Here is a 25,361-nt window from a genome sequence, read left to right as displayed (position 1 = left end):
CGACCTGCCTCCTGTCTGCCTGCCTGGATAGCGACGTGTGCGACCCGCTGTATCGAGCGGAATTCCAGGTCCAGCCTGTAATCGAGCCAAGAACAGTCCGACCTCTCCTTGTCCCATCTGAAGGCCTTGTCGTACCACATCCAGTCGTTTTTGAGGGTCGCCTTCATGGTCTTGACGTAGCGGGTGTAGGTGAGCAGGGCCTGAGCCTCGGCCGGGTGCTTCTCTATGTAGAGCGTGGCATATATGTCGAAGCCGTGCTCCCACTGGGCTGGCGTCAGTGGCATCAGCTTCTTACCAGACGCCTGGGGGTCAGTGGGGGGCGCGAGGCGTGGCTCGTAGGGCCCTGCTTCTCGCTCATGATTGAGCAACTCCCTGAGGTCAACATACTTTTTAGCCCAGATCTTTTCACGGAGGGCCTGTGGTACGTGTACGCCCAGGAGTGGGATGGTGGAAGCCTGGGGAGCCCGTAGGGGTCCCAGCCAAGGGCTAGGAGGAGGGGAAGCAGCGCTCACCCTGGGAGACTCACCATAAGAGGACGGGCTGGAGGAGCTGGCACGGCGCCTCGACGTATGCCCCCTGGCCCTGTATCGTGGGCGACGCTCAGAGGAGAAGGGCGAGGGGGCTGAGGCGGCCGGAGCAGTGGTGGCCAGGGCAGGGGCGGCCGTGGCCCCTCCTCCGTCGCGGAGAGCCGCGCCCGATGGGGGCCCACGTGCTTGCGCGATGAGGGCCTGCAGCGTCGTCCAATCATCTGCTGAAAGCGGTGGGAGTTGGGTCACTGTGCCACCCGTTGCTTTGCCCGAATTGTGCAGCTGAGGAGTGCGCCCGGTGTCCGTGTCCGAGCCAGCCGAGGAGGGCTCTGTAGAGGGTGAGGCAAAGCGTGCGGGCTTGGTCCGCGCCCTGGCCGGTTGTGTCCGGGCTCCACTACGTTGCTGTCCTCGCGTTGACGCCGTCCGAGCCCTCTTCCTTGTTGCAGATGTAGGGTGGTCCGTCTTCTCGCCACTGCGGAAAGGGGGAACGTTAGTGACAGCCTGACTAACCTGGCGACAGGCAGGGGGAAAAAACCCGACTGCCGCCCCTGCTAGCATACCATAACATAACATAACATATAACATAACATAACATAACATAACATAACATAACATATAACATAACATATAACATAACATATAACATAACATATAACATAACATATAACATAACATATAACATAACATATAACATAACATATAGCATAACATATAACATAACATATAACATAACATATAACATAACGTATAGCATAACATATAACAAAACATATAACATAACATATAACATAACATATAACATAAGATAAGCAAACATAACATAAGCGAAGTGTAAATTGTGGGAAAAAATTTTTTGTAATAAATACGAATCATAATTGCGAGTCCAACCGTAGCAAATTTAACAGATAAGCAGACGTAGGAGGGACCAAGGGGACGGTTCCCACGGGCGGGCCCAGGCCCCACAGGCACGGCTGGGGGGGGGGGGGGCGGAAATGGCATATAGGTCCGAAGAGAAGATAACGTCGCCGAGGCGCGCTGGACGGCACACCACCCGGCTGAGAAAGGACATAGGCCCGAAAACGAGAGGCGACAATCGTAGAATGGGATGGAAGAATGCGGAAGTAAGCGGGCGAGACCGAGTAAACAGGGAACCAGGGGGGGGGGGGCAACCGATAAGCCGCGGCTCGCGCACCGCTGGCCATACCTAGACATACCTAGGCAGGAAGGGGAGAAGCATATGAGTAACCCAGCAAAAGACTAGTAAAAGTAATTAGTAACTCTGCAATAGCACATCCTGGCTGACTATACTTAATAAATTACTTAGTAACTCTGCAACTAGCACATCCTGGCTGACTTTACTTCAATAATTTACTTAGTAAGGCTGCGAAATAGCACATCCTGGGTGACTTTACTTAATAATTTGCTTAGTAACTCTGCAAGTAGCACTTCCTGGCTGACTTTACTTAATAATTTACTTAGAAGGCTGCAAATAGCACGTCCTGGCTGACTTTACTTAATAATTTACTTGGGAACACTGCAATAGCGCATCCTGTCTGACTTTACTTACTAATTTACTTAATAACTCTGCAAATAGCACATCCTGGCTGACTTTACTTAATAATTTACTTAGTAAGGCTGCAAATAGCACATCCTGGCTGACTTTACTTAATAATTTACTTAGTAACTCTGCAAATAGCGCATCCTGGCTGACTGTACTTAATTTACGTAGGAACTCTGCAAATAGCCCATCCTGGCTGACTACTTAATAATTACTTGGTAACTCTGCAGATAGCACATCCTCGCTGACTTTACTTAAAAATTTAATTAGTAACTCTGCAAATAACACATCCTGGCTGACTTTACTTAATGACGGAAGGCAAGGAAAAAGAACAAACATACTGAACACAGCTACGCAACAATAAACATGCGGCATGTGCAAGCATCAGCTGACGGAATAAATTAAGGTAGGCTGTTTGGGAAAGGGAACCGTGGTAATCAGAAAGCAGGGGGCATGTTAGTGCTGAAACGAGAATAAAGAAAGGGGGGGACCCGGCAAGTGCAGGGCCAGAGGCATAAAGCAAGAGGCGAGGGCCCACAACTGCACCTCGCGCGTCCTGGCTGCCTAGAAGCCACAGCGAGGAAAGGGGACACTAACTGAAGACACTGCCAAGGAAACAAAGGATGGCTGAAACAAAGAATAACGTAAGCTAAAAGTAACAAGTCGCCCTATAGTAAACAAAAAATGTTTTTATAACAAACATAAAGGATGCACGACACAAGTGTAACCAAATAGTAACAGGGATGAATAGTGGTGAATGGGACATTTCGCCCTATAATAAATAGAAACACTTAATGACAACCATAAAAGAAGCACAGCACAAATGTTACCAAATAAGTAAGAAGTATTAAATTGTGGTAGGCTAAATGGAACATATCGCCCTAGAATAAATAAACCAATTTTACATTAAGCATCGGAGGAAAGCATAACATAAATAACCATAGAAGTAACGTGAATAAACTGCAATAGCCAAGCATAAACTACTGTAACTACCTATGAATCTAGGCAAATTGCCGGGCCAGGAAACGAAGCTAAAATAAGGGCCCGCGAAACTGCAAATAGCACAGCCTGTCTGACTTTACTTAATAAATCTAGGAACTCTGCAAAACACTTCCTGTCTGACTTTACTTAATAATTCAGGAGCTTTGCAAAACACATCCTGGCTGACTTTACTTAAATTTCTAGTAACTCTGCAACGAGCACTGCCTGGCTGACTTCACTTAATAATTTTCTTAGTAATTCTGCAAATAGCACATCCTGGCTGACTTTACTTAGTGAGGCAGGCAGGGTGACATAGGCAAGCATACTGAACACAGCAATGTACAAATAACCGTGCGGCAAGCAACGCATCAACTGTCGGGGTAAATTAAGGAGGCTGGTTGGGAAAGAGAGTCGAGGTAACCTGAAACAGGAGGCATGTTAGCGCTGAAATGTAGAACATAATTATGAAAAGGGCAGGCATGTCACGTGGTATCTGCAAGTACAAAATAAGGGTATACAAACGGCGTGGATATATAGCCATTTTACATTAAGAGAACGGAGGAGATGCATAACAGAAATATAACCAAATAAGCGACGTGAATAAACTGCAAGGGCCCAGCGAAAGACTGTAACTACTGAGGAAACTAGGCAAAATGCAGGGCCAGGGAACGTAAAGCAAATTAAGGGCCCGCAAATACTGCAAATAGGACATCCTGTCTGACTTTACTTAATAAATTACTTATAACTCTGCAAATAGGACATCCTGGCGACTTTACTTAATGACGTAAGACAAGGACAAGTGAACAAGCAAACTGTGACACAGCGGACGCGAAGATTGAACGTACGACATGCACAAGGCTACGAATGCCTGAGTAAAGTTAGGCTGGGGCAAAGTGAATCCGAGGTGATCTGAAAGCAGAGGCATGTCGGTGCTGAAATGTAGAACATAAATATGAATAAGGGCAAGGCATGTCGCGGGAAGTCTGCTAGTACAAGATAAGAAACCTTCCAAATTTTTATTTCACACCAAGTGTGAGAAAGACTTAATTTACAGTGTCTTAAGGAGGCAGAGAATGGGGATCATTAAATATACGACGTTCCCGACGACGCTTCGACGCCGCCATCTGCTGGAGGATACCGTGCCCCAGGCGACGTGGGGGCCACCCCCCTGTCCAGGGCACGGCCCCTGGAACTGGACGCCGAGGACTTAACGAACATAACGAAGTCATCCTGGATTGCCGGCGTCAACGCCGAACCCAGGGCGTGTGGTGCGTACCCGTAGACGTAAACCTGCCGTCGTCGTCGAGCTGATCTCGGGTCCTTGCTCCAACGCCGGCGTCTCCCTCTGACGAAGAAGAACAACAGGCGACACAGGCGGACGAACGCTGAACTTACGACGTAGGAGGAATCCCTGCTACGACGGACGTGCAGGGCGCTTAAGACAAACACACCAGGCTACCCTGGCCAGGCGGGGGCGCCTGGGAACCAACCTGCCGGCAACACCGGCCAGACGGAGGACATGGAGTAACGGCCCTGGCTACCCCCCAGGCAAGCAGGGCACGTGCCTGAGGGCCTGGACGGCGGAAAGCTTGAAATAACACACCGGGCAACACCGGCCAGACGTACGTCTGGGGACTACATGCCGGACTTACACCGGCCGACGGACGTCTGGGGACATCTTGATCGGCGCCACTCTGGGGAAGACGTACCTGGAGACTCCGGGACACCGAAGGGCCTGGGCTAACACCCCGGGCAACACGGCCGGGCGAGACGTCCGAGGGCGACGTGCCTAGCAGAGAACACACCACACACGGCAAGAACCCCGTGGCCTACCAACCACGCGCTGCCACACGGCATGCTCAGGGCCTAGACGAAAAGGGGAGGGGGGGGGGGCCGCACACAGGCGCGGCCGTACGGGCGCAAGGCAGCCCGAGCCCCGACGTGGGAAGCCGTGGCGCAAAGCCACGTGGATTAGCACCCAACAGGGGACAGGAAGGGCGGGACACAGCCCAACCGTGCGCGCCACGGAACGCCGTGCCACGTGGCAGCACGACCAGGCGTGTGCCCCGTAGCAGGCCCGGGCGGAGGGCTGGACCTGGCCACGAGTCGTCGCCAGGGGCGACGCTTGTCCGCACAGGGAGACCCGACCCCTGGGGACATCCCAGGGAAGCCGGCAGACCGGCAACAGGGAACACCCGAGGGAAAACCAGGAAAGACGCAGAAGCACGCCCTGCCGGCCAGGCACGTGACGACCCGGCAAGGCATGCATTGGCCCCAAGGCGGGGCCCGCCATAGGGCCGCCCACGCCTGACCACGTGTCGCCGCCGCCGAGAACATGCGCCCCGGGCGTAGGACCGAACCTGGCCCCAATCCGTCGCCGACGGCGACACATGTCCTCGGACAAGGCGAAACCTGGCCCCCTGAGACACCCAGGGAAACCCGGCGGGCCGGCGACAGGGGCCCCGGAGGAAAGGCGGGAAGGACGCCGAAGCACCCCAGACGACCCCAAGGCCAATAAAAAGGAGACGGCCCCAAGGCAGAGCACAAAGGGCGTAGGGCCCACCACGCCTGGCCACATGGCGACGCCGGCAAGGGCACGCCTGGCCGCCGATGGGGCCCCGGGCAGGGCGCGCGCCTAGCACGCCGCGCGGCGGGACCCCTTGGGCACGGACGGGCACGGCTGGACGGGGCCCCACAAGAGAGGAGACCGAACGCAGGCCACTAGGGACGCGGCCCAGGGCACGCCGACCCTAAGCCAGCCACGCGACCAGCACGGCACGGGGGCGCCCGGCACAGGCCCAGGAAGGGCGCCCCAGCTCTCCGGGAACAACAGCAGAGAGCCCAAAGGACTAACTAAGGCGGCACACACGTACCGCGAGGGGAAGGCGCTTGGCACACGCCGCACTGGGGAGACCTGACTAGAACTGAACAGAAAACCTCACCTTGGGTTTAGAAGTGTAGGGCAGGAGGGCCCTGCCGGAACAGTCTGGGGTGTCGAGGGCCCCAGGATGTCCGTGAGAGAGAGGTCAGGTACCGAGGCAGCTGGCGTGTTGTCCATCTCGTGCGAAGTCGGGCGGCCGGGGAGTGGTTGCGAGGGCAGCGGCGAGGGTAGGCGGAGTCGGATTCCACCAGCCCAGGAGTGGGATGGTGGAAGCCTGGGGAGCCCGTAGGGGTCCCAGCCAAGGGCTAGGAGGAGGGGAAGCAGCGCTCACCCTGGGAGACTCACCATAAGAGGACGGGCTGGAGGAGCTGGCACGGCGCCTCGACGTATGCCCCCTGGCCCTGTATCGTGGGCGACGCTCAGAGGAGAAGGGCGAGGGGGCTGAGGCGGCCGGAGCAGTGGTGGCCAGGGCAGGGGCGGCCGTGGCCCCTCCTCCGTCGCGGAGAGCCGCGCCCGATGGGGGCCCACGTGCTTGCGCGATGAGGGCCTGCAGCGTCGTCCAATCATCTGCTGAAAGCGGTGGGAGTTGGGTCACTGTGCCACCCGTTGCTTTGCCCGAATTGTGCAGCTGAGGAGTGCGCCCGGTGTCCGTGTCCGAGCCAGCCGAGGAGGGCTCTGTAGAGGGTGAGGCAAAGCGTGCGGGCTTGGTCCGCGCCCTGGCCGGTTGTGTCCGGGCTCCACTACGTTGCTGTCCTCGCGTTGACGCCGTCCGAGCCCTCTTCCTTGTTGCAGATGTAGGGTGGTCCGTCTTCTCGCCACTGCGGAAAGGGGGAACGTTAGTGACAGCCTGACTAACCTGGCGACAGGCAGGGGGAAAAAACCCGACTGCCGCCCCTGCTAGCATACCATAACATAACATAACATATAACATAACATAACATAACATAACATATAACATAACATATAACATAACATATAACATAACATATAACATAACATATAACATAACATATAACATAACATATAACATAACATATAACATAACATATAGCATAACATATAACATAACATATAACATAACATATAACATAACATATAACATAACGTATAGCATAACATATAACATAACATATAACATAACATATAACATAAGATAAGCAAACATAACATAAGCGAAGTGTAAATTGTGGGAAAAAATTTTTTGTAATAAATACGAATCATAATTGCGAGTCCAACCGTAGCAAATTTAACAGATAAGCAGACGTAGGAGGGACCAAGGGGACGGTTCCCACGGGCGGGCCCAGGCCCCACAGGCACGGCTGGGGGGGGGGGGGCGGAAATGGCATATAGGTCCGAAGAGAAGATAACGTCGCCGAGGCGCGCTGGACGGCACACCACCCGGCTGAGAAAGGACATAGGCCCGAAAACGAGAGGCGACAATCGTAGAATGGGATGGAAGAATGCGGAAGTAAGCGGGCGAGACCGAGTAAACAGGGAACCAGGGGGGGGGGGGCAACCGATAAGCCGCGGCTCGCGCACCGCTGGCCATACCTAGACATACCTAGGCAGGAAGGGGAGAAGCATATGAGTAACCCAGCAAAAGACTAGTAAAAGTAATTAGTAACTCTGCAATAGCACATCCTGGCTGACTATACTTAATAAATTACTTAGTAACTCTGCAACTAGCACATCCTGGCTGACTTTACTTCAATAATTTACTTAGTAAGGCTGCGAAATAGCACATCCTGGGTGACTTTACTTAATAATTTGCTTAGTAACTCTGCAAGTAGCACTTCCTGGCTGACTTTACTTAATAATTTACTTAGAAGGCTGCAAATAGCACGTCCTGGCTGACTTTACTTAATAATTTACTTGGGAACACTGCAATAGCGCATCCTGTCTGACTTTACTTACTAATTTACTTAATAACTCTGCAAATAGCACATCCTGGCTGACTTTACTTAATAATTTACTTAGTAAGGCTGCAAATAGCACATCCTGGCTGACTTTACTTAATAATTTACTTAGTAACTCTGCAAATAGCGCATCCTGGCTGACTGTACTTAATTTACGTAGGAACTCTGCAAATAGCCCATCCTGGCTGACTACTTAATAATTACTTGGTAACTCTGCAGATAGCACATCCTCGCTGACTTTACTTAAAAATTTAATTAGTAACTCTGCAAATAACACATCCTGGCTGACTTTACTTAATGACGGAAGGCAAGGAAAAAGAACAAACATACTGAACACAGCTACGCAACAATAAACATGCGGCATGTGCAAGCATCAGCTGACGGAATAAATTAAGGTAGGCTGTTTGGGAAAGGGAACCGTGGTAATCAGAAAGCAGGGGGCATGTTAGTGCTGAAACGAGAATAAAGAAAGGGGGGGACCCGGCAAGTGCAGGGCCAGAGGCATAAAGCAAGAGGCGAGGGCCCACAACTGCACCTCGCGCGTCCTGGCTGCCTAGAAGCCACAGCGAGGAAAGGGGACACTAACTGAAGACACTGCCAAGGAAACAAAGGATGGCTGAAACAAAGAATAACGTAAGCTAAAAGTAACAAGTCGCCCTATAGTAAACAAAAAATGTTTTTATAACAAACATAAAGGATGCACGACACAAGTGTAACCAAATAGTAACAGGGATGAATAGTGGTGAATGGGACATTTCGCCCTATAATAAATAGAAACACTTAATGACAACCATAAAAGAAGCACAGCACAAATGTTACCAAATAAGTAAGAAGTATTAAATTGTGGTAGGCTAAATGGAACATATCGCCCTAGAATAAATAAACCAATTTTACATTAAGCATCGGAGGAAAGCATAACATAAATAACCATAGAAGTAACGTGAATAAACTGCAATAGCCAAGCATAAACTACTGTAACTACCTATGAATCTAGGCAAATTGCCGGGCCAGGAAACGAAGCTAAAATAAGGGCCCGCGAAACTGCAAATAGCACAGCCTGTCTGACTTTACTTAATAAATCTAGGAACTCTGCAAAACACTTCCTGTCTGACTTTACTTAATAATTCAGGAGCTTTGCAAAACACATCCTGGCTGACTTTACTTAAATTTCTAGTAACTCTGCAACGAGCACTGCCTGGCTGACTTCACTTAATAATTTTCTTAGTAATTCTGCAAATAGCACATCCTGGCTGACTTTACTTAGTGAGGCAGGCAGGGTGACATAGGCAAGCATACTGAACACAGCAACGTACAAATAACCGTGCGGCAAGCAACGCATCAACTGTCGGGGTAAATTAAGGAGGCTGGTTGGGAAAGAGAGTCGAGGTAACCTGAAACAGGAGGCATGTTAGCGCTGAAATGTAGAACATAATTATGAAAAGGGCAGGCATGTCACGTGGTATCTGCAAGTACAAAATAAGGGTATACAAACGGCGTGGATATATAGCCATTTTACATTAAGAGAACGGAGGAGATGCATAACAGAAATATAACCAAATAAGCGACGTGAATAAACTGCAAGGGCCCAGCGAAAGACTGTAACTACTGAGGAAACTAGGCAAAATGCAGGGCCAGGGAACGTAAAGCAAATTAAGGGCCCGCAAATACTGCAAATAGGACGTCCTGTCTGACTTTACTTAATAAATTATTTATAACTCTGCAAATAGGACATCCTGGCGACTTTACTTAATGACGTAAGACAAGGACAAGTGAACAAGCAAACTGTGACACAGCGGACGCGAAGATTGAACGTACGACATGCACAAGGCTACGAATGCCTGAGTAAAGTATGTATGTCCGCAGCTAATACTTTGCCCAGTCTAGGTGCTAGTAAGCCCTACTTGTAGTCACACCCCCTTCTCCTTATCCATTAGGTCTTTTACGGCCTCTTGGCCGGGTACATTACGTGTTATGTGGTCTCTCACTTATTAGTTATTCTTTGTGTCCTGCCTGTTATATCCTAGTGTTATATAATTACTACACATTTGCACTCGGCCTTAATTCTAGTACCAGTTAACCTTTAGGTTTCTGCAGAATTAGTTTCCATGTCACTATAGGCTAAGGTCTCATACTTACTACGGGTGTACCTTTTAAGTTAAATCTAGTCCTTGGAATTGTTACTGTTAATTCTTACTTTATATATTTACTTTATATATTTACTTTATATATTTTAATATAAACGTTATATATTCCTTAAATTATATTTGAAACTTTGTATATTTACATGTTCAATATTAAGTTTTATATAATATCAACTTTGTTAAGCCTATAATAAACCGTGTTTAATATAAACTTTATATAATTACTTACTTTATGTGAACTTTATATATTTACATGTTCTGCAGAATTTAATCTTCAATAAACTTTAACGCCCCATACTGCCAGTATCTTTCTCCCCCTGGTCAGAAAATGGTCACTGCTTGCAACACAAGCGGGGATGTTTCTGGCGGGGGAGAAAGAAACAATTGCGCAGCGCGTCCCGCGGCGTTGCGCGGGCAGTTTGGGGCCGTATAAATACGGGCGCACAACGGGGCTCCGCCTCACTCCGCCTGCCCTCGCCTGCCCTTCTGAAACCCCCCTCGTGGGGGGTTTCAGAAGGGGGTTCCTTCTCGGCTTTGAAGGAGTGCGAACCCCCCTTACTTCACGCAACCCCCAGGCTACGACGGACCTCCCGCACATCGTCGGGCCCATGCTCGACAAGGAGTTGAGTCTAGGACGCATCGCGGGCCCCTACGAAGTCCCCCCTTTCAAGAATTTCAAGTGTTCACCCATAGCTCTGAGGGAGAAGTCTACGCCGGGCAAGTACCGCCTCCTGCACAACCTTAGCTACCCTTACTCCCCTGACAGTGTGAACGCCAACATCCCACGGGAATCGACGTCCGTCACCTACCAGTCTATCCATGACGCGGTGACAATGGTTGTCAGCCGGTCCCCGGGGGCTCACCTGGCAAAGTGCGACATCGCAGAAGCTTTCAGGATCGTCCCAGTACACCCGAGCGACTACCATCTGCTGGGGTTTTCTTATGGGGGCAAGTACTACTACGAGAAGATGCTCAGCATGGGAGCCGCCCCCTCCTGCCGGATCTTCGAGTCCTTCTCCAGTGCCCTGCAATGGATCCTCGCCGAGAAGTACGGGGTCTGCGACGTCGTGAAGGTATTGGACGACTTCCTCTTCGTCAGTTTCACGTTCGACGAGTGCCAGCGAAGCCTGAGGGTGTTCACTGCCCTCTGCGAGCGTCTGGGGGTCCCCTTGGCACCTCACAAAACGCAGGGCCCGTGCTCCTGCCTCACGTTCCTGGGGCTGGAGATTGATGCTCACAGGATGGAAACAAGACTACCAGAGGACAAGAGAACGAAGTACACGGCAGCGGTCGAAGTCGCGCTGAGTCAGGAGCGCATCCCTCTCCGAGATCTGCAGGCGATCATCGGGAAGTTGCAATTCGCCACCGCGGTAATCCCGGGAGGACGGGCCTTCTTGCGTCGTCTGCACCCGCTTACGCGAGGCCCACAGCGTCCCTCGCGCCTATGCCATTTGGACGCGGAGGCTAAGCACGATCTCGTCGCCTGGCGCTCCTTCCTCACTGATTTCAATGGAGTAACAGTTTTTCCCCCAGATGGCGGGTGGGGAAACGCCCCATCACTTTCAATGTGTGCAGATGCTTCTTCCAAGGGGTATGGACTAACGCTAGGGGCAGCCTGGTTCAGGGGAACCTGGCCTCAGGTCTGGGGTCGGCTCAACATTGCTTTGCTCGAGCTCTACCCTTTCTTTATGGGCATAGCACTTTTCGCCCCGGTATTGGCCAATAAGAGGCTGGTGTGTAAATCGGACAACAGTGCAGTGGTAAGCGTGCTCAACACACTCTCTGCTAGGTGCCCACTACTAATGCAAATTGTCAGGCCCTTGGCAGTGCTGTTACTCATCCATAACATTACACTCCTACCCTCCCACCTCCCAGGAAAATTAAACGGGGTTTGTGATGCTCTTTCCCGCTTACAGACGCTGCCGCCCTTGTTCCTGCGAGAAGCAGGCCTCGCCGAGACGCCGACAACAGTTCCTGCGCACCTCCTGCCCTGCAACTTCACCCTGCAACTGTGAGGACCCTATTCAACTCCCTGCAGCCAGCGACGAGGCGTACTTACAGGGCTAAGTGGGTGGAGTACGCCGCCTACGTCTTGGCAGGGCGGCAAGGAGAATGCCCCTTCGATGCTGCACCTCCGACTCTGGTGAACTTCCTGCAATCTCTGCTCTCGCGGGGCCTGGCTTACCGCTCTCTGCACGCATATCTAGCGGCCATCGCCTTCGTCTGCAAGCTACACGGTAGGAGGGACCCAACTCGGCACTTCCTGGTCACCCAACTCCTCAAAGGGGCACGTAACTCCGCACAGCGGGCCCCTGCGCGGCGTCTCCCAGTGACGAGGAGCCTCCTGCATCGCCTGCTGCGGGCACTGGGAGGCGTATGTAACTCTGCCTATGAGAAGTCCTGCTACAGGGCGCTCTTCTCCCTGGCTTTCCACGCCTGCCTACGCCCGGGTGAGGCGGTTTACGTGGACCATGGACGACACACGCTCAACCTTGAGCAGGTATCACTTACGACGGCAGGAGTAGATATCGTCTTCAACACCTACAAGCACAGTGCAGGGCGCACGCCCACCCTCTCCCTGAGAGCGAACCCTTCCAGCAAGTACTGCCCGGTTCGTGCCCTGTCTAAATACTTTAATCTCAGGGGCCTGCGCCCGGGGCCCATATTCAAACACGCCGCAGGCGCTCCTGTCACCAGGCGAGATTTCTCCAAGATCCTACGCTCTGCCCTCTCGGCGCTAGGCTTGCCTCCAGATGACTACGCGCCGCATTCCTTCCGTATCGGCAGGGCCACTCAGCTGTCTCGGGATGGGCTCGCCACTTCAGAAATAATGGCTGTCGGCAGGTGGAGGAGTAGCGCTTTCACATCCTACGTCAGGCGCGACGTTGTTGCTCTGCCACTTTGAGTGCCTCACGCGGCCAGCTGGCACTCGCCCTTCGGGGGGGGGTCCGGCCGCTGGCCTGCGGTGGGGGTGCAGCGCCGGTCCCCAAGTGTCCCGAAGTGTCCCCAAGTGTCCCGGAGTGTCCCCCAAGTGTCCCGAAGTGTCCCCAAGTGTCCCCCGGTCCCCAAGTGTCCCGAAGTCCCCAAGTGTCCCCAAGTGTCCCAAGTGTCCCCAAAACTAATTCTGCAGAAACCTAAAGGTTAATTTTGCGAGGGCAGCGGCGAGGGTAGGCGGAGTGAGGGCAGAGCCCCGTTGTGCGCCCGTATTTATAGGGGCCCCAAACTGCCCGCGCAACGCCGCGGGACGCGCTGCGCAATTGTTTCCTTCTCCCCCGCCAGAAACATCCCCGCTTGCAATCAAGCAAGCAGTGACCATTTCTTTGGCAGCTAAAATATTCATTCGAATATCACTGACTATTTTCTGGGTGTCACTACTATGTGCGTTCAATACCAGGAGTGCACTCTGCGAATCACAGTATATAAGTCGACTGCCTTTGTGTTTTAAAAATTCAGTGGCAAGGTATATGCCTGCAAGTTCGGTTTGAGTTGTACTTGCCCAATCATTGACGCGCTTCATTCATGTATGTACGAGAGAAGATTGTTCAAATATATTACATGCACATCCGGTACATCGTCCACCTTCTTCTACAGAACCGTCGGTATAGCACTGATACACATCGTTACCCATACCCTGAGTACTCTCAGTGATGCTTTTCAGTGTTAACTGTTTTAATAATGTAGAGTGTACATTATCTTTCTTGGGTGCATTTACAAAATCAACTGCTAGATCCAAGTTATCCCATGGAGTAATTGGTTGATTAATCGTTAATTGAGTTGGGTACATATTTAATATTTTGATGGAGTTGGCTACCTTGTAGAACCAAAATGCATAATCAGATTTCGCTCTTCTACGGACCTCAGGTGAGTGTAGCATATTAGAAAGTTTAGCTTGAAACTTCTTGTATTGCCGAGATCTACTCAATGCCTTCACGCCGAAAACTGTGCTAATAGACAAAATTATGTTAGAGATATGGATCTATAATTATCTGAGTGTGCTTTGGGGATGGGAACAATGACACTGTCCAATCATCAGGTAATACTCCTTCACTTAAACTCATTCTGTACAACACTAAAAGTGGATTACCTGGTACTTGTGAGACTAATCTCAGTAAACTGTAAGTAATACCGTCCTCTTCAGGAGCAGTAGACTTATTTTATTGTGCTACACAGCCTTCCCGGCTTGGTGCCTTCTTTGGTAATTACTTATCAAAGGCAGCTCCATACGAGGAGCTGCCTCGTATGGGCCAATAAGTCTTTTGCAGTTACCTTCATTCTTATGTTCTTACTTACATTTATTGAACTTTATCATCATCATCATTTACAGAAATAAATTAACATAAAAAGTAGTCATTTTAATACACAAAACAGAAGTAGATATTATGTAAATTATGATGCAGGATAGGATCACTATTAAGAACTTAATTATAAACCACAATATGTTTTATATCGTCAGAAATTCGGAAACATACCATATATTTTCAAATATTTACAATTAAAGTATTTATTTAGGAAATAAGTATTCTAGTTACCCTAGTTAGCTCTGAGAACACACATTCTTGCAGCAAGAATTTCTTCCCACTAATCTGAGAGATGCTAATGAGACCAGTCTCGACCCACTGGACAGGTCATGAACAACAATCAACTACAGCACCATCTATGTCAGAGATATTCAAAATATTCTTGATATCATTCAAATTGTCAATGCGAGAACAGAATACATAAGTTGAGTGATGTCAAAGGAATCATATTGACTGACCGAGCCCCATTGTAAATATCCGTGGCTTCCTGACCATAAAGGTACCGACGCGGTCGAGGGTAAGAGACCGGATGTACCCATATACCTATGAGGCCATCAAAAATAGTGAGTCACGCCAAACAAAAAGAAGTACTGGTAAACAGGTCAGACACAACCAGTACTATGATGATGCTAAACTGAAAGAGCTTAAATCAATTGCTAGACAGACAGGTAAAGCATATAAGAGCCTTAGAACTCCTCAAATGTTAAAACTGTTTCAGGCCGCGCTTGCAGCGGCAAGGGAGAGAATGACTGAACTGAGACAAAATGAATGGGAGGGTTTTGTTAGTGGACTTAACCTGCATACTCCCCTGGGCAAAGCCTGGAAAGGCATAAACAAAATTATTGGTAAAAATAGTAGACAAGTTTCACACCCAAACCCGCTACAGAAAGCCAATCAGTTAATTGCAAAATGGGCTCAGGTTTCCAGCCTTGGAATGCTACCAGCTAGCACTGGGGAGAAATTGCAGGCGAGGTCCACAGACAGAAATTCTCTCATAAATTTCATGTTGAGCAAGCAACATGATGAATGTGATGTTCCATATACAGATTATGAATTGGATGCAGCCCTCTCCAGGGGCAGTAGCACTGCTCCTGGTGAGGACGGTATCACCTATGATATTCTAAGACTCCTACATCGTGTACCCGGTAACCCATTATTAGAATTGTTTAATGCCAGCTATGTCTCTGGGCAGTTGCCTGTATCATGGACCACCAGTCTTACGGTACCTGTACCAAAGCCTGGCCAACCGGATGCTTTCCGTCCCATCTCACTGACCAGTTGCATGTGCAAAACCTTTGAGAGAATAGTAGACAATCAACTAAGCACCATTCTCTCTTTGAGAGAATGGTGCTTAATAGATTATTGTATAGAGTTAAAGAGCACATGTCACCTGATATCAATGGTTTCACACATGGTAAAAGTGTACACAACTGTATCACAACCTTTCTTACTGTTCATGGAGATAAAAGGCACAAGTACACAACATTTCTTGATTTAAAAAATGCCTTTGATATTGCTAATAGGGAAGTGATTATGTATGAATTAGCGAGAATGGATATAGGGGGACATTTATTACAGTGGATACGAGGCTATCTTACCAACCGGAAGTCCTCTGCGCTGTTCCAAGGCTACAAGAGTGAAACTAAAGTAATGCAACTAGGCACCCCACAAGGAGGAGTACTTAGTCCTACCTTGTTTAATGTTCTAATTAATGCTTTACTAAAATCAATCCCAACTAGTCCGGCAAACATCACTATCAGATATGGCCCACTGCCTTTTGACGAAAGGCGGTGGAGTTTCTGACGGGGGAAGGAAGAGACAATTGCGCATCGCGTCCCGCAGGCGTGGTGCGGCCAGCCTGGGTGGCATAAAAGGCGCGGGAAGTCAGGTCCAGCTCTCACTCCCTCTCCCGACCAGGTCCAAGATTCACGAAGCGGCTCCACGCTCAGCACCACGCCTCATCGACACGTGGGCCAGTACCCTTACCACTTCTACGTTTTGTTTACTGTGTACACGGGATTTCTCAAGCAATCGGACTCCCTCTCCGTTACTATGGTCCCACAACTGATATTCTCCGATCCTTTGGGGCCTTCCACATCCCAGGCCGGTACCGCAGGGGCCCCCTGCCCTACCCAGCAAACCCTAAGGTAAGAGAGTTTCCTGTACAAGTTAGTCAGGACTACCCCCAGTCCTGGCGTGTGTTTGCGCCGTCCCTCGCGGCCCGTTCGTTCCGCTTAGCTAGTTCCCTAGGGCCTTCCGCCTGCTTGCCTCCCTGGGGTTGCTGGCGTTCCTCCAGGTCGGGACTGGTGCGCTGGTTATCTGCGGCGACTTCTGTGGCCTGGTTTCGGTGGTCCTGTGCCCTGGGGCCCGGCCCTATTGCGTGCTCGGTGGACCATTCGTCCCAGGTGTGCCCTCCCCGGTTTGCTGTGCCCCTAGGCTTGCCCTAGGGGCCATGTTTCGCCCGCGCCTGGCCGTGCGTGCGCGGCCAGGCTCCTTCTGTGGTCTGGCATCGCCCTCTGTGGCGACGCCACGCGGCGGTTTCCGGGGTTCTGAGCCCTGGGGCCCAAGCCCGGTAGGCGGCGCCCACGTGGCTTTGAGCTCGGTGAAGCACTCGCCCCAAGGATGCCCTTCGTTTCCTTCCCCGTCCCAGGCGTTTTCCCCGGAACCTGGTCTGTTGTGCCCTCTTGGCTTGGCCCTAGGGGCCAGGGTTCGTGATGCACTTGGACGTGCGTGACCGGCCAGGTTCCCTGCGAGCGTCCTGGCGTCACCCTGGTGGCGACGCCTCCTGGCCGGGTTTTTAGTTGTCTTTGTCCCTAGGGCCCGCCCCTAGGGGCCCATGCCAAGGACGGCATCACCCACGTGGCATGGAGCTCCAGGAGCGCTTGCCTTGGGCTGTGTTCGCTTCCTTCCTGTCCTTCTCCCTTTTCGCCCTCGGGCAGGAGACGCCCTTGTGGCGGCGGTGCCCCGGTGGGTAGGCCCAACACTTTCTTGTTATTGGCTGACTTGCGTCAGCCGGTGTCGTCCGGCATGTTCTTCTGATGTTTGTCTGGACGGTGATGCCCTGCTTGTTCGTCCCAGTTGTTTGTCCGTCCGGTGTTGCTCGTTTTGTCCGTATCTAGGCGTTTTGCCTGGCTGGGGTAGATCAGCCTGTTCGTTCCTAGACGTTAGTCTGGCTGGTGTAGCACAGCCTGTTTGTCCCTGTAGTTTGTCTGGCTGGTGTAACCCAGCCTGTTCGACCTAGACGTTCGTCTGGCTGGTGTAGCCCAGCCTGTTCGTCCTAGACGTTTGTCTGGCTGGTGTAGCCCAGCCTGTTTGTCCTAGAAGTTTGTCTGGCTGGTGTAGCCCAGCCTGTTTGTCCTAGAAGTTTGTCTGGCTGGTGTTGCCCAGCGTATTCGTCCCTAGACGTTTGTCTGGCTGGTGTAGCCCAGCTTGTTCGTCCTAGACGTCTGTCTGGCTGGTGTAGCCCAGCCTGTTCGTCCCTAGACGTTTGGCCGCTTGGTGTAGCCCAGCTTGTTCGTCCCAGTTGTTGGCTGGCCGGAGTAGGCCAGCTTGTTCGCCCCAGACGTTTGTCTGGCTGGTGTAGCCCAGCTCGTTTGCCCAGACGTTTGTCTGGCTGGTGTAGCCCAGCTCGTTCGCCCAGACGTTTGTCTGGCTGGTGTAGCCCAGCTCGATTCGCCCCAGACGTTTGTCTGGCTGGTGTAGCCCAGCTCGATTCGCCCCAGACGTTTGTCTGGCTGGTGTAGCCCAGCTCGTTCGTCCCAGACGTTTGTCTGGCTGGTGTAGCCCAGCTCGTTCGCCCCAGACGTTTGTCTGGCTGGTGTAGCCCAGCTCGTTCGCCCAGACGTTTGTCTGGCTGGTGTAGCCCAGCTCGTTCGCCCAGACGTTTGTCTGGCTCGTGTAGCCCAGCTCGTTCGTCCCAGACGTTTGTCTGGCTGGTGTAGCCCAGCTCGTTCGCCCCAGACGTTTGTCTGGCTGGTGTAGCCCAGCTCGTTCGCCCCAGACGTTTGTCTGGCGGGTGTAGCCCAGTTCGTTCGTCCCAGACGTTTGTCTGGCTGGTTTAGCCTGCTTGTTCGTCCCAGTCGTTCGTCTGGCTGTTGAAGCCAGTCTGTTCGTCCCAGTTGTTTGCCTGGCTGGTGTAACCCAGCTTGTTCTTCCCAGTCGTTTGTCTGGCTGTTGAAGCCCAGCGTGTTCGTCCCAGTTGTTTGTCCGGTCGGTGTAGCTCAGCTTGTTTGTCCCAGTCGTTTGCCTGGCTGGTGTAGCCCAGCTTGTTCATCTCAGCTGTTTGTCTGGCTGGCGCAGCCCTGCTTGCTCGTCACAGACGTTTTGTCTGGCCGGTGGAGCCCGGCTTGTTCGTACACGGATGTTCAGTCTCATCCGGTGATGGTGTAGCCCGATCTGTTCGTACCCAGTCGTCTGGGATGGCCGGTGTATCCCGGCTTGTTCGTACCCAGTCGTTTGGGCTGGCCGGTGTATCCCGGTTTGTTCGTCCCCAGGTGTTTGCTGGCCCCGGTGTCCCACGTTATGTTCGCCCCAGCCGTTTGGCCTGGTCGGGGTAGACCGGCCCGTTTGTACCTTGACGTCTCGTCCACTCGGTAGCCGCCTGTTGTTCCTGCACGTACACGTTCCCTCCTGTTTCCCTGTCCTGTCCTCCAGCGCAGGCGCATGCCGTCGGGCGGTCTGTCCGCTTGGGTGGGCTATGTTATGTTATTATCTTTTATTTAAGTTCTAAATTAATTATTGCATTGTTCAGCTTAGTTATGCCTTGTATTTACTTACTATTCCTCTAGCAGCGTTAATGCAGTGTCCATTGCTGTGGGATACTCAACTAATTTTGTTTCACTTTTGAGAATATTATTGCTAGGCTAGCCATTCTCCCTTGATTAATACTGTTTTAATAACCATTCCATCCCTTGAACATTACAGTTTTACGCTATCCAAACCATACCATGCACATTACTGCTTAACCTACCATCCTATCCCTTGATTAATCCCGCTTTAAGCTACCAAATCTTCCCATGATTACCACTGTTTCTTTTATTTGTTCAGCTTATATGCAAGTACATTATATTACGGTCTTATTCTATTATTAGAATATATTATTCCCCTCCCGTTCTCACTGTTCTGTTCTACTCCTCCAGGGTAGGCGCATGCCGTAGAGCGGTCTGTCGGTTTGGGTGAGCTACGCCATGTTATCATTTATTTAAGTTCCCTAAATTATTTTATTACTTTGTTCAGCTTTCAGTTATGCCTTGTATTTACTTACTATTCCTGTTGCAGCGTTAAGGCAGTGTCCATTACCGTGGGATATGCAAATAATTTTGTTTTCACTTTTGAGACTATTATTGGTTTACTCTAGACCATCTATTCCATGAATAAGTACTGTTTAATTAACCAATCTATCCCATGGAACTTTACAATTTTAATCTATCCAAACTATACCATGCATATATTACTGTTCAACCCTAACCATCCTATACCTTGTATAGTCCTGCTTTAATCTACCCAAATTATCCATGATTATCACTGTTTACTCTTTTATTTGTTCAGCTTAAATACAAGTATATTATATCTTTTATTTGTTCAGCTTAATTACAAGTATATTATAATACGGTCTTAAGCTATTTACTTGTTCAGTTTCAGTTTGTCTTGTATTTACTCCGCTATTTATTCTCTGTTTCTAGCACTGCTTACGCCTCATGCCTTTCTTACTGTTTTGGCCTCGCTATGTTATTTATATTATTTAAGTTTCTAAGATTAATTTGTTACATAGTCCAGCTCCAGTTATGCCCGGTATTTACTTAATAACACTGTTGCAGTGTTAAAGCAGTGTACATTTCTAGTGGGATACTCAAATAATTTTGTTTTTACTTTTGAGATTATTATTGTTTGAATTCTTCTATACTATACCACGATTAATACTGTCTTAATATAAACAAACTATACAATGAGTAATACGGTCTTATTATAACCAAACTATACCATGAATATTACTGTTCAATCTATACATGAATATTACTCTCTTAATCTATTTTAACTGCTCAGAGTTTATTACATTGGTTTTATTACGATAGCATTGGCTATGTCCGGTATTCTCAATCACTATGGACACTTAACTTTACCTTGCTTTTGTCTACTTGTGTATGTGACGGTTGCCGGTGCGGCAGCTGGGCCTCCCTGCCTGTTTTCCCCCGTTAGACCTGTCGATGCTTACTTTTTCATTTTCCGCAGTGGCGAGAAGCCGGATCACGCAGCAACTGCAACACGGAAGAGGGCTCGGGCGACGTCGCGTGAGGACAACAGCGCAGTGGGGTGAGGACGCAGCCGGCCTTCGCTTCGCCTCCCCCCTCGGGGGCCTCCTCGGGCGGCTCTGATGTGCACGGCGACCACACTTCCCAGAGGCCACTGCCGGCAAAGCGGCGGGTGGCACAGCGTCGCAGCCTCCACCTTTTTCGGCCGACGATTGGACGACGCTGCAGGCGCCCATCGCGCAGGCTCGGGGGCCCTCTCATGTCACAAGCCTTCAGGGCATGGGAACCACCGAGGCAGACCCTGCCGCGGCTGCTACAGCCGCCCCTGCCCCCCACCTTCACCGACCGTCGCCCACGGGCCAAGGCCAGGGGGCATAAGTCGAGGCGATGTGCGAGCTCCTCCAGTTTGTCCTCCTTCCTTCCTAGTTTTGTAGCGTAGTTGCTCTGCCTCCCTGAGGTTTCCCTCGCGGCCAGCGGGCACTCGCCCTTCGGGGGGGGGGTCCGGCCTGCTGGCCTGAGGGGTGGGGGTGCAGCGCCCGTCCCCAAGTGTTCCGCTGTCCGCAGCTACTACTTTGACTTTACAGACATTCTACTAGTAAGCCCTACCTTGTCAGGTAATTCCTTCCTTGGCGGCTCGGCCTCTGGCCTGGGGTTATTTTCTTCTCCAAATACATATATCAGGCTTCCCCAGTCACTATGTTTTCTGCCGCCTGATTATTCTCCAGCTAGGGTTTCCCTTATGTTATGTTGTTCACTTTGGTGTCCTGTTATACTTAGTATTAGATTTGTTACATTCGCCTCACTGCTAATTCTAGACATTAGGACATTAGGTTTCTGCAGAGTTTGTTACTAGGCTATAAGATTACGTTTTACTACGGGTGTACAATTTAAGATGTTTCGTGTACTTTGCGTTAGCCACGGCTATGTTATACATTTGTTAAGTCCTATTTAAAAGCCTGTTTTACTTCTGCAGAATTATTTATCATGTCAATAAAATTACGCCCCCAAGGCTTGGTGTCTTCCTTCCCCTGATCAGAAAATGGCCCACTGCCTTTTGACGAAAGGCGGTGGAGTTTCTGACGGGGGAAGGAAGAGACAATTGCGCATCGCGTCCCGCAGGCGTGGTGCGGCCAGCCTGGGTGGCATAAAAGGCGCGGGAAGTCAGGTCCAGCTCTCACTCCCTCTCCCGACCAGGTCCAAGATTCACGAAGCGCCCACCCTCCTCCCCCCTTTCTGCTGGCTGCCAGTTCTCACGGTTCTGACTACGTCAGTCGTTGTTCCTCACGTTTTCCTCCCGTTTCACTGGGGATGGGTGGGGGGGTGCAGCGCCCGTCCCCAAGTGTTCCGCTGTCCGCAGCTACTACTTTGACTTTACAGACATTCTACTAGTAAGCCCTACCTTGTCAGGTAATTCCTTCCTTGGCGGCTCGGCCTCTGGCCTGGGGTTATTTTCTTCTCCAAATACATATATCAGGCTTCCCCAGTCACTATGTTTTCTGCCGCCTGATTATTCTCCAGCTAGGGTTTCCCTTATGTTATGTTGTTCACTTTGGTGTCCTGTTATACTTAGTATTAGATTTGTTACATTCGCCTCACTGCTAATTCTAGACATTAGGACATTAGGTTTCTGCAGAGTTTGTTACTAGGCTATAAGATTACGTTTTACTACGGGTGTACAATTTAAGATGTTTCGTGTACTTTGCGTTAGCCACGGCTATGTTATACATTTGTTAAGTCCTATTTAAAAGCCTGTTTTACTTCTGCAGAATTATTTATCATGTCAATAAAATTACGCCCCCAAGGCTTGGTGTCTTCCTTCCCCTGATCAGAAAATGCAGATGACATCCTTGTACATACTAAAACCCACCGCAAAATGCAAACAGTCTTAAATTGTATACATACAGCTTGTGAGAGCCTTGGTCTTGTAATCAACGCTACTAAAACTAAGGTATTTAACAGACAAATTGGCAACCGCAAAAGTGGACCACGAAAACTTAAGATAGACAACATACCAATAGACTATGTCTCTTCTTTCAAATACCTTGGTGTCTCTGTCCCTTGTACCTCAACTGCAGTCAATAAGTTACATCAACAATGTAGAGACAGACTCAAGGCTCTCAGAACTGTAGTGGGGTACAGCCCGAAATATGGTGTTAATATTAGAATAGCAAGAATGATGTATTTAGCGTATATAAGGTCTCTGATAGACTATCATGCATCAGCTTTGGTCCTGCAGAATGGCAAAAGTATTGATAGACTGGAAAAAATGCAAAATGAAGCACTCAGAATTATACTTGGCTGTCCTATAACTACCAAAGTTCTCAACATGCGGAAAGAATTAAATATACTTAGCATTAGAGATAGAATATTTGAAAGGTTGAAAGAAAGAATATTTAGGGTTGGTTAGGTTCGGTCATATATCTACGTTAATTTTAACTCCAATAAAAAAAATTGATCTCATACATAATGAAATAGGTAGCTTTATCATTTCATAAGAAAGAAATTAGAGAAAATATATTAATTCGTAAAACTTGGCTTATCAGGCAAATCGGGCCTTGCATAGTTGGCTGAGAAGTACGTTCTGGCTACTAGGTACGACATATATATATATATATATATATATATATATATATATATATATATATATATATATATATATATATATATATATATATATATATATACACACACACATATATTTATAATATACACACACACACTCATCCTAATTTATTGTGCAACCCATACCCATCCTGTTACCATTAGTTTGTGCAACCCATGCTCATCCTGTTACCTTTAGTTTATTGTGAAACCCATAGTTGACAGAACCATTATTATTATTCACTATGATGAAGTTGCACACTTAATGCCTGAATATATATTTTGCTTGTATGTACTCGATATCTTTGTTCACTACCTTTTGTTCAAAATGGACTCGGTAAGAGATGCCGCAGTTTCGCATGATTACTAAATTGTCCTGGTTTCTAGGAACTGTGAGCATGGGTCTGAGGAAAAACTGTCCTTACTCTGAATACCGCAACGTCTGTGCTTATATGAATATATGTCACATACACATATTTTATAGCACACATTTAATTTGTATCTAGTTCTTTATTGTTAACTTACATAATCAAAGAACCTTGCAACATCTACATTCGAGGAAGGATTCCAGAAGCAGTTAACAACTGCCATTTCTTGTTTCTGGAATTCTTCTTTATGCTGTAGGTAAAGTAGTTAATAGAACTACTGTCTCCTGCTCCTGGGGTTAGTGGTTCGAGACTACTTGTGCCCAGGGTGAATGTGGAGGTCAGTAGTTCGACCTTGGAGGTGGACCTCGATATACACCTAACGAATAGACATGCACAAGCTGCCTGTCCTCAGTGTATATTTTACACACACACACACACACACACACACACACACACACACACACACACACACACACACACACACACACACACACACACACACACACACACACACACACACACACACACACACACACACACACACACACACACACACACACACACACACACACACACACACACACACACACACACACACACACACACACACACACACACACACACACACACACACACACACACACACACACACACACACACACACACACACACACACACACACACACACACACACACACACACACACACACACACACACACACACACACACACACACACACACACACACACACACACACACACACACACACACACACACACACACACACACACACACACACACACACACACACACACACACACACACACACACACACACACACACACACACACACACACACACACACACACACACACACACACACACACACACACACACACACACACACACACACACACACACACACACACACACACACACACACACACACACACACACACACACACACACACACACACACACACACACACACACACACACACACACACACACACACACACACACACACACACACACACACACACACACACACACACACACACACACACACACACACACGTACGTGAGTGTGTGATTATGCGAGACTGGCTAACATCAGAACAGCCTTCAGGAACCTGTGTAAGGAATCATTCAGAACCTTCTATACCACATATGTAAGACCAATCCTGGAGTATGTGGCCCCAGCATGGAGTCCGTACCTTGTCAAGCACAAGGCGAAGCTTGAAAAAGTTCAGATATGGCACTAGGGTGAAGCATAATGTACGAAAGATTGAGAAAATTCGTGTTAGAATTATTAATCTTACTTTTTCGGTCATATTTAATAAAATATATAAGCATAGTATATATAATTCAGTATATACAATATATAATAAGAGTGTCAGACCACGAAGGAAGAATTGAAACAGGAATTTCCTTTAGTACTTTCTTATATTAATACATCTTCAGAGCGAACCATTCCTTCTGAAGATGTATTAATATACGAAAGTACTTAGAGCATTCTATTGTGGTTTTAATATTGAACAATTATACATATACGAAACAGACAAATCTGGTGTCGGAAATAGTAAAAATATTAGTGTGCGATGTGATCAATGTAAGGGGGATATTGGGTGTGCCTCGTATCCCCTACAACAACAAGAAGTTCGAGAGCGATGAGGCCGCCACTAACTAGCTTCAGGATGTCGTCGAATCTAAATCAACAATATACTACCGCCGCTACTTTCTCGGAAACGTAAGTACCTGCCGCTTTACTTCTCTCACCCTGCCAAGCCTGGCCTGGCCTGACCTGGCCTAGCCAGACCTGACCTGGCCTAGCCTAGTCT

The 25,361-nt window shown here is 49.2% G+C and overlaps 1 protein-coding gene and 1 long non-coding RNA gene across 6 annotated transcripts in view; both read left to right on the top strand.

Moving 5' to 3' along the window:
- Nucleotides 1–25,361, top strand: part of LOC123758724 (integrase/recombinase xerD homolog) — a 57,665-nt gene that overhangs the window by 8,552 nt on the left and 23,752 nt on the right. The window contains exon 2 of one of the 5 annotated variants that reach the window (XM_069315792.1): nucleotides 11,921–15,134. The exons of 3 other annotated variants lie outside the window; for them this stretch is intronic. In XM_069315792.1, coding sequence (XP_069171893.1) covers nucleotides 11,921–12,909 — 989 coding nt within the window. In that variant the 3' untranslated portion in view covers nucleotides 12,910–15,134. Of the gene's footprint in view, nucleotides 1–11,920; nucleotides 15,135–24,904; nucleotides 25,271–25,361 lie in introns of those variants that run through there. One more of the 5 variants, XR_011225244.1, reaches the window with a different exon arrangement.
- On the top strand, nucleotides 16,460–22,351 carry LOC138358221 (uncharacterized). The gene is made up of 2 exons (XR_011225245.1): nucleotides 16,460–21,007; nucleotides 21,070–22,351. It is a non-coding gene; the product is annotated as an uncharacterized lncRNA (long non-coding RNA).

This window comes from Procambarus clarkii, chromosome 82 (assembly GCF_040958095.1).
Source record: "Procambarus clarkii isolate CNS0578487 chromosome 82, FALCON_Pclarkii_2.0, whole genome shotgun sequence".
Lineage (NCBI taxonomy): Eukaryota > Metazoa > Arthropoda > Malacostraca > Decapoda > Cambaridae > Procambarus > Procambarus clarkii.
Note: the sequence above shows the minus strand (reverse complement) of the source record. Positions and strands in the feature narration are given on the sequence as shown.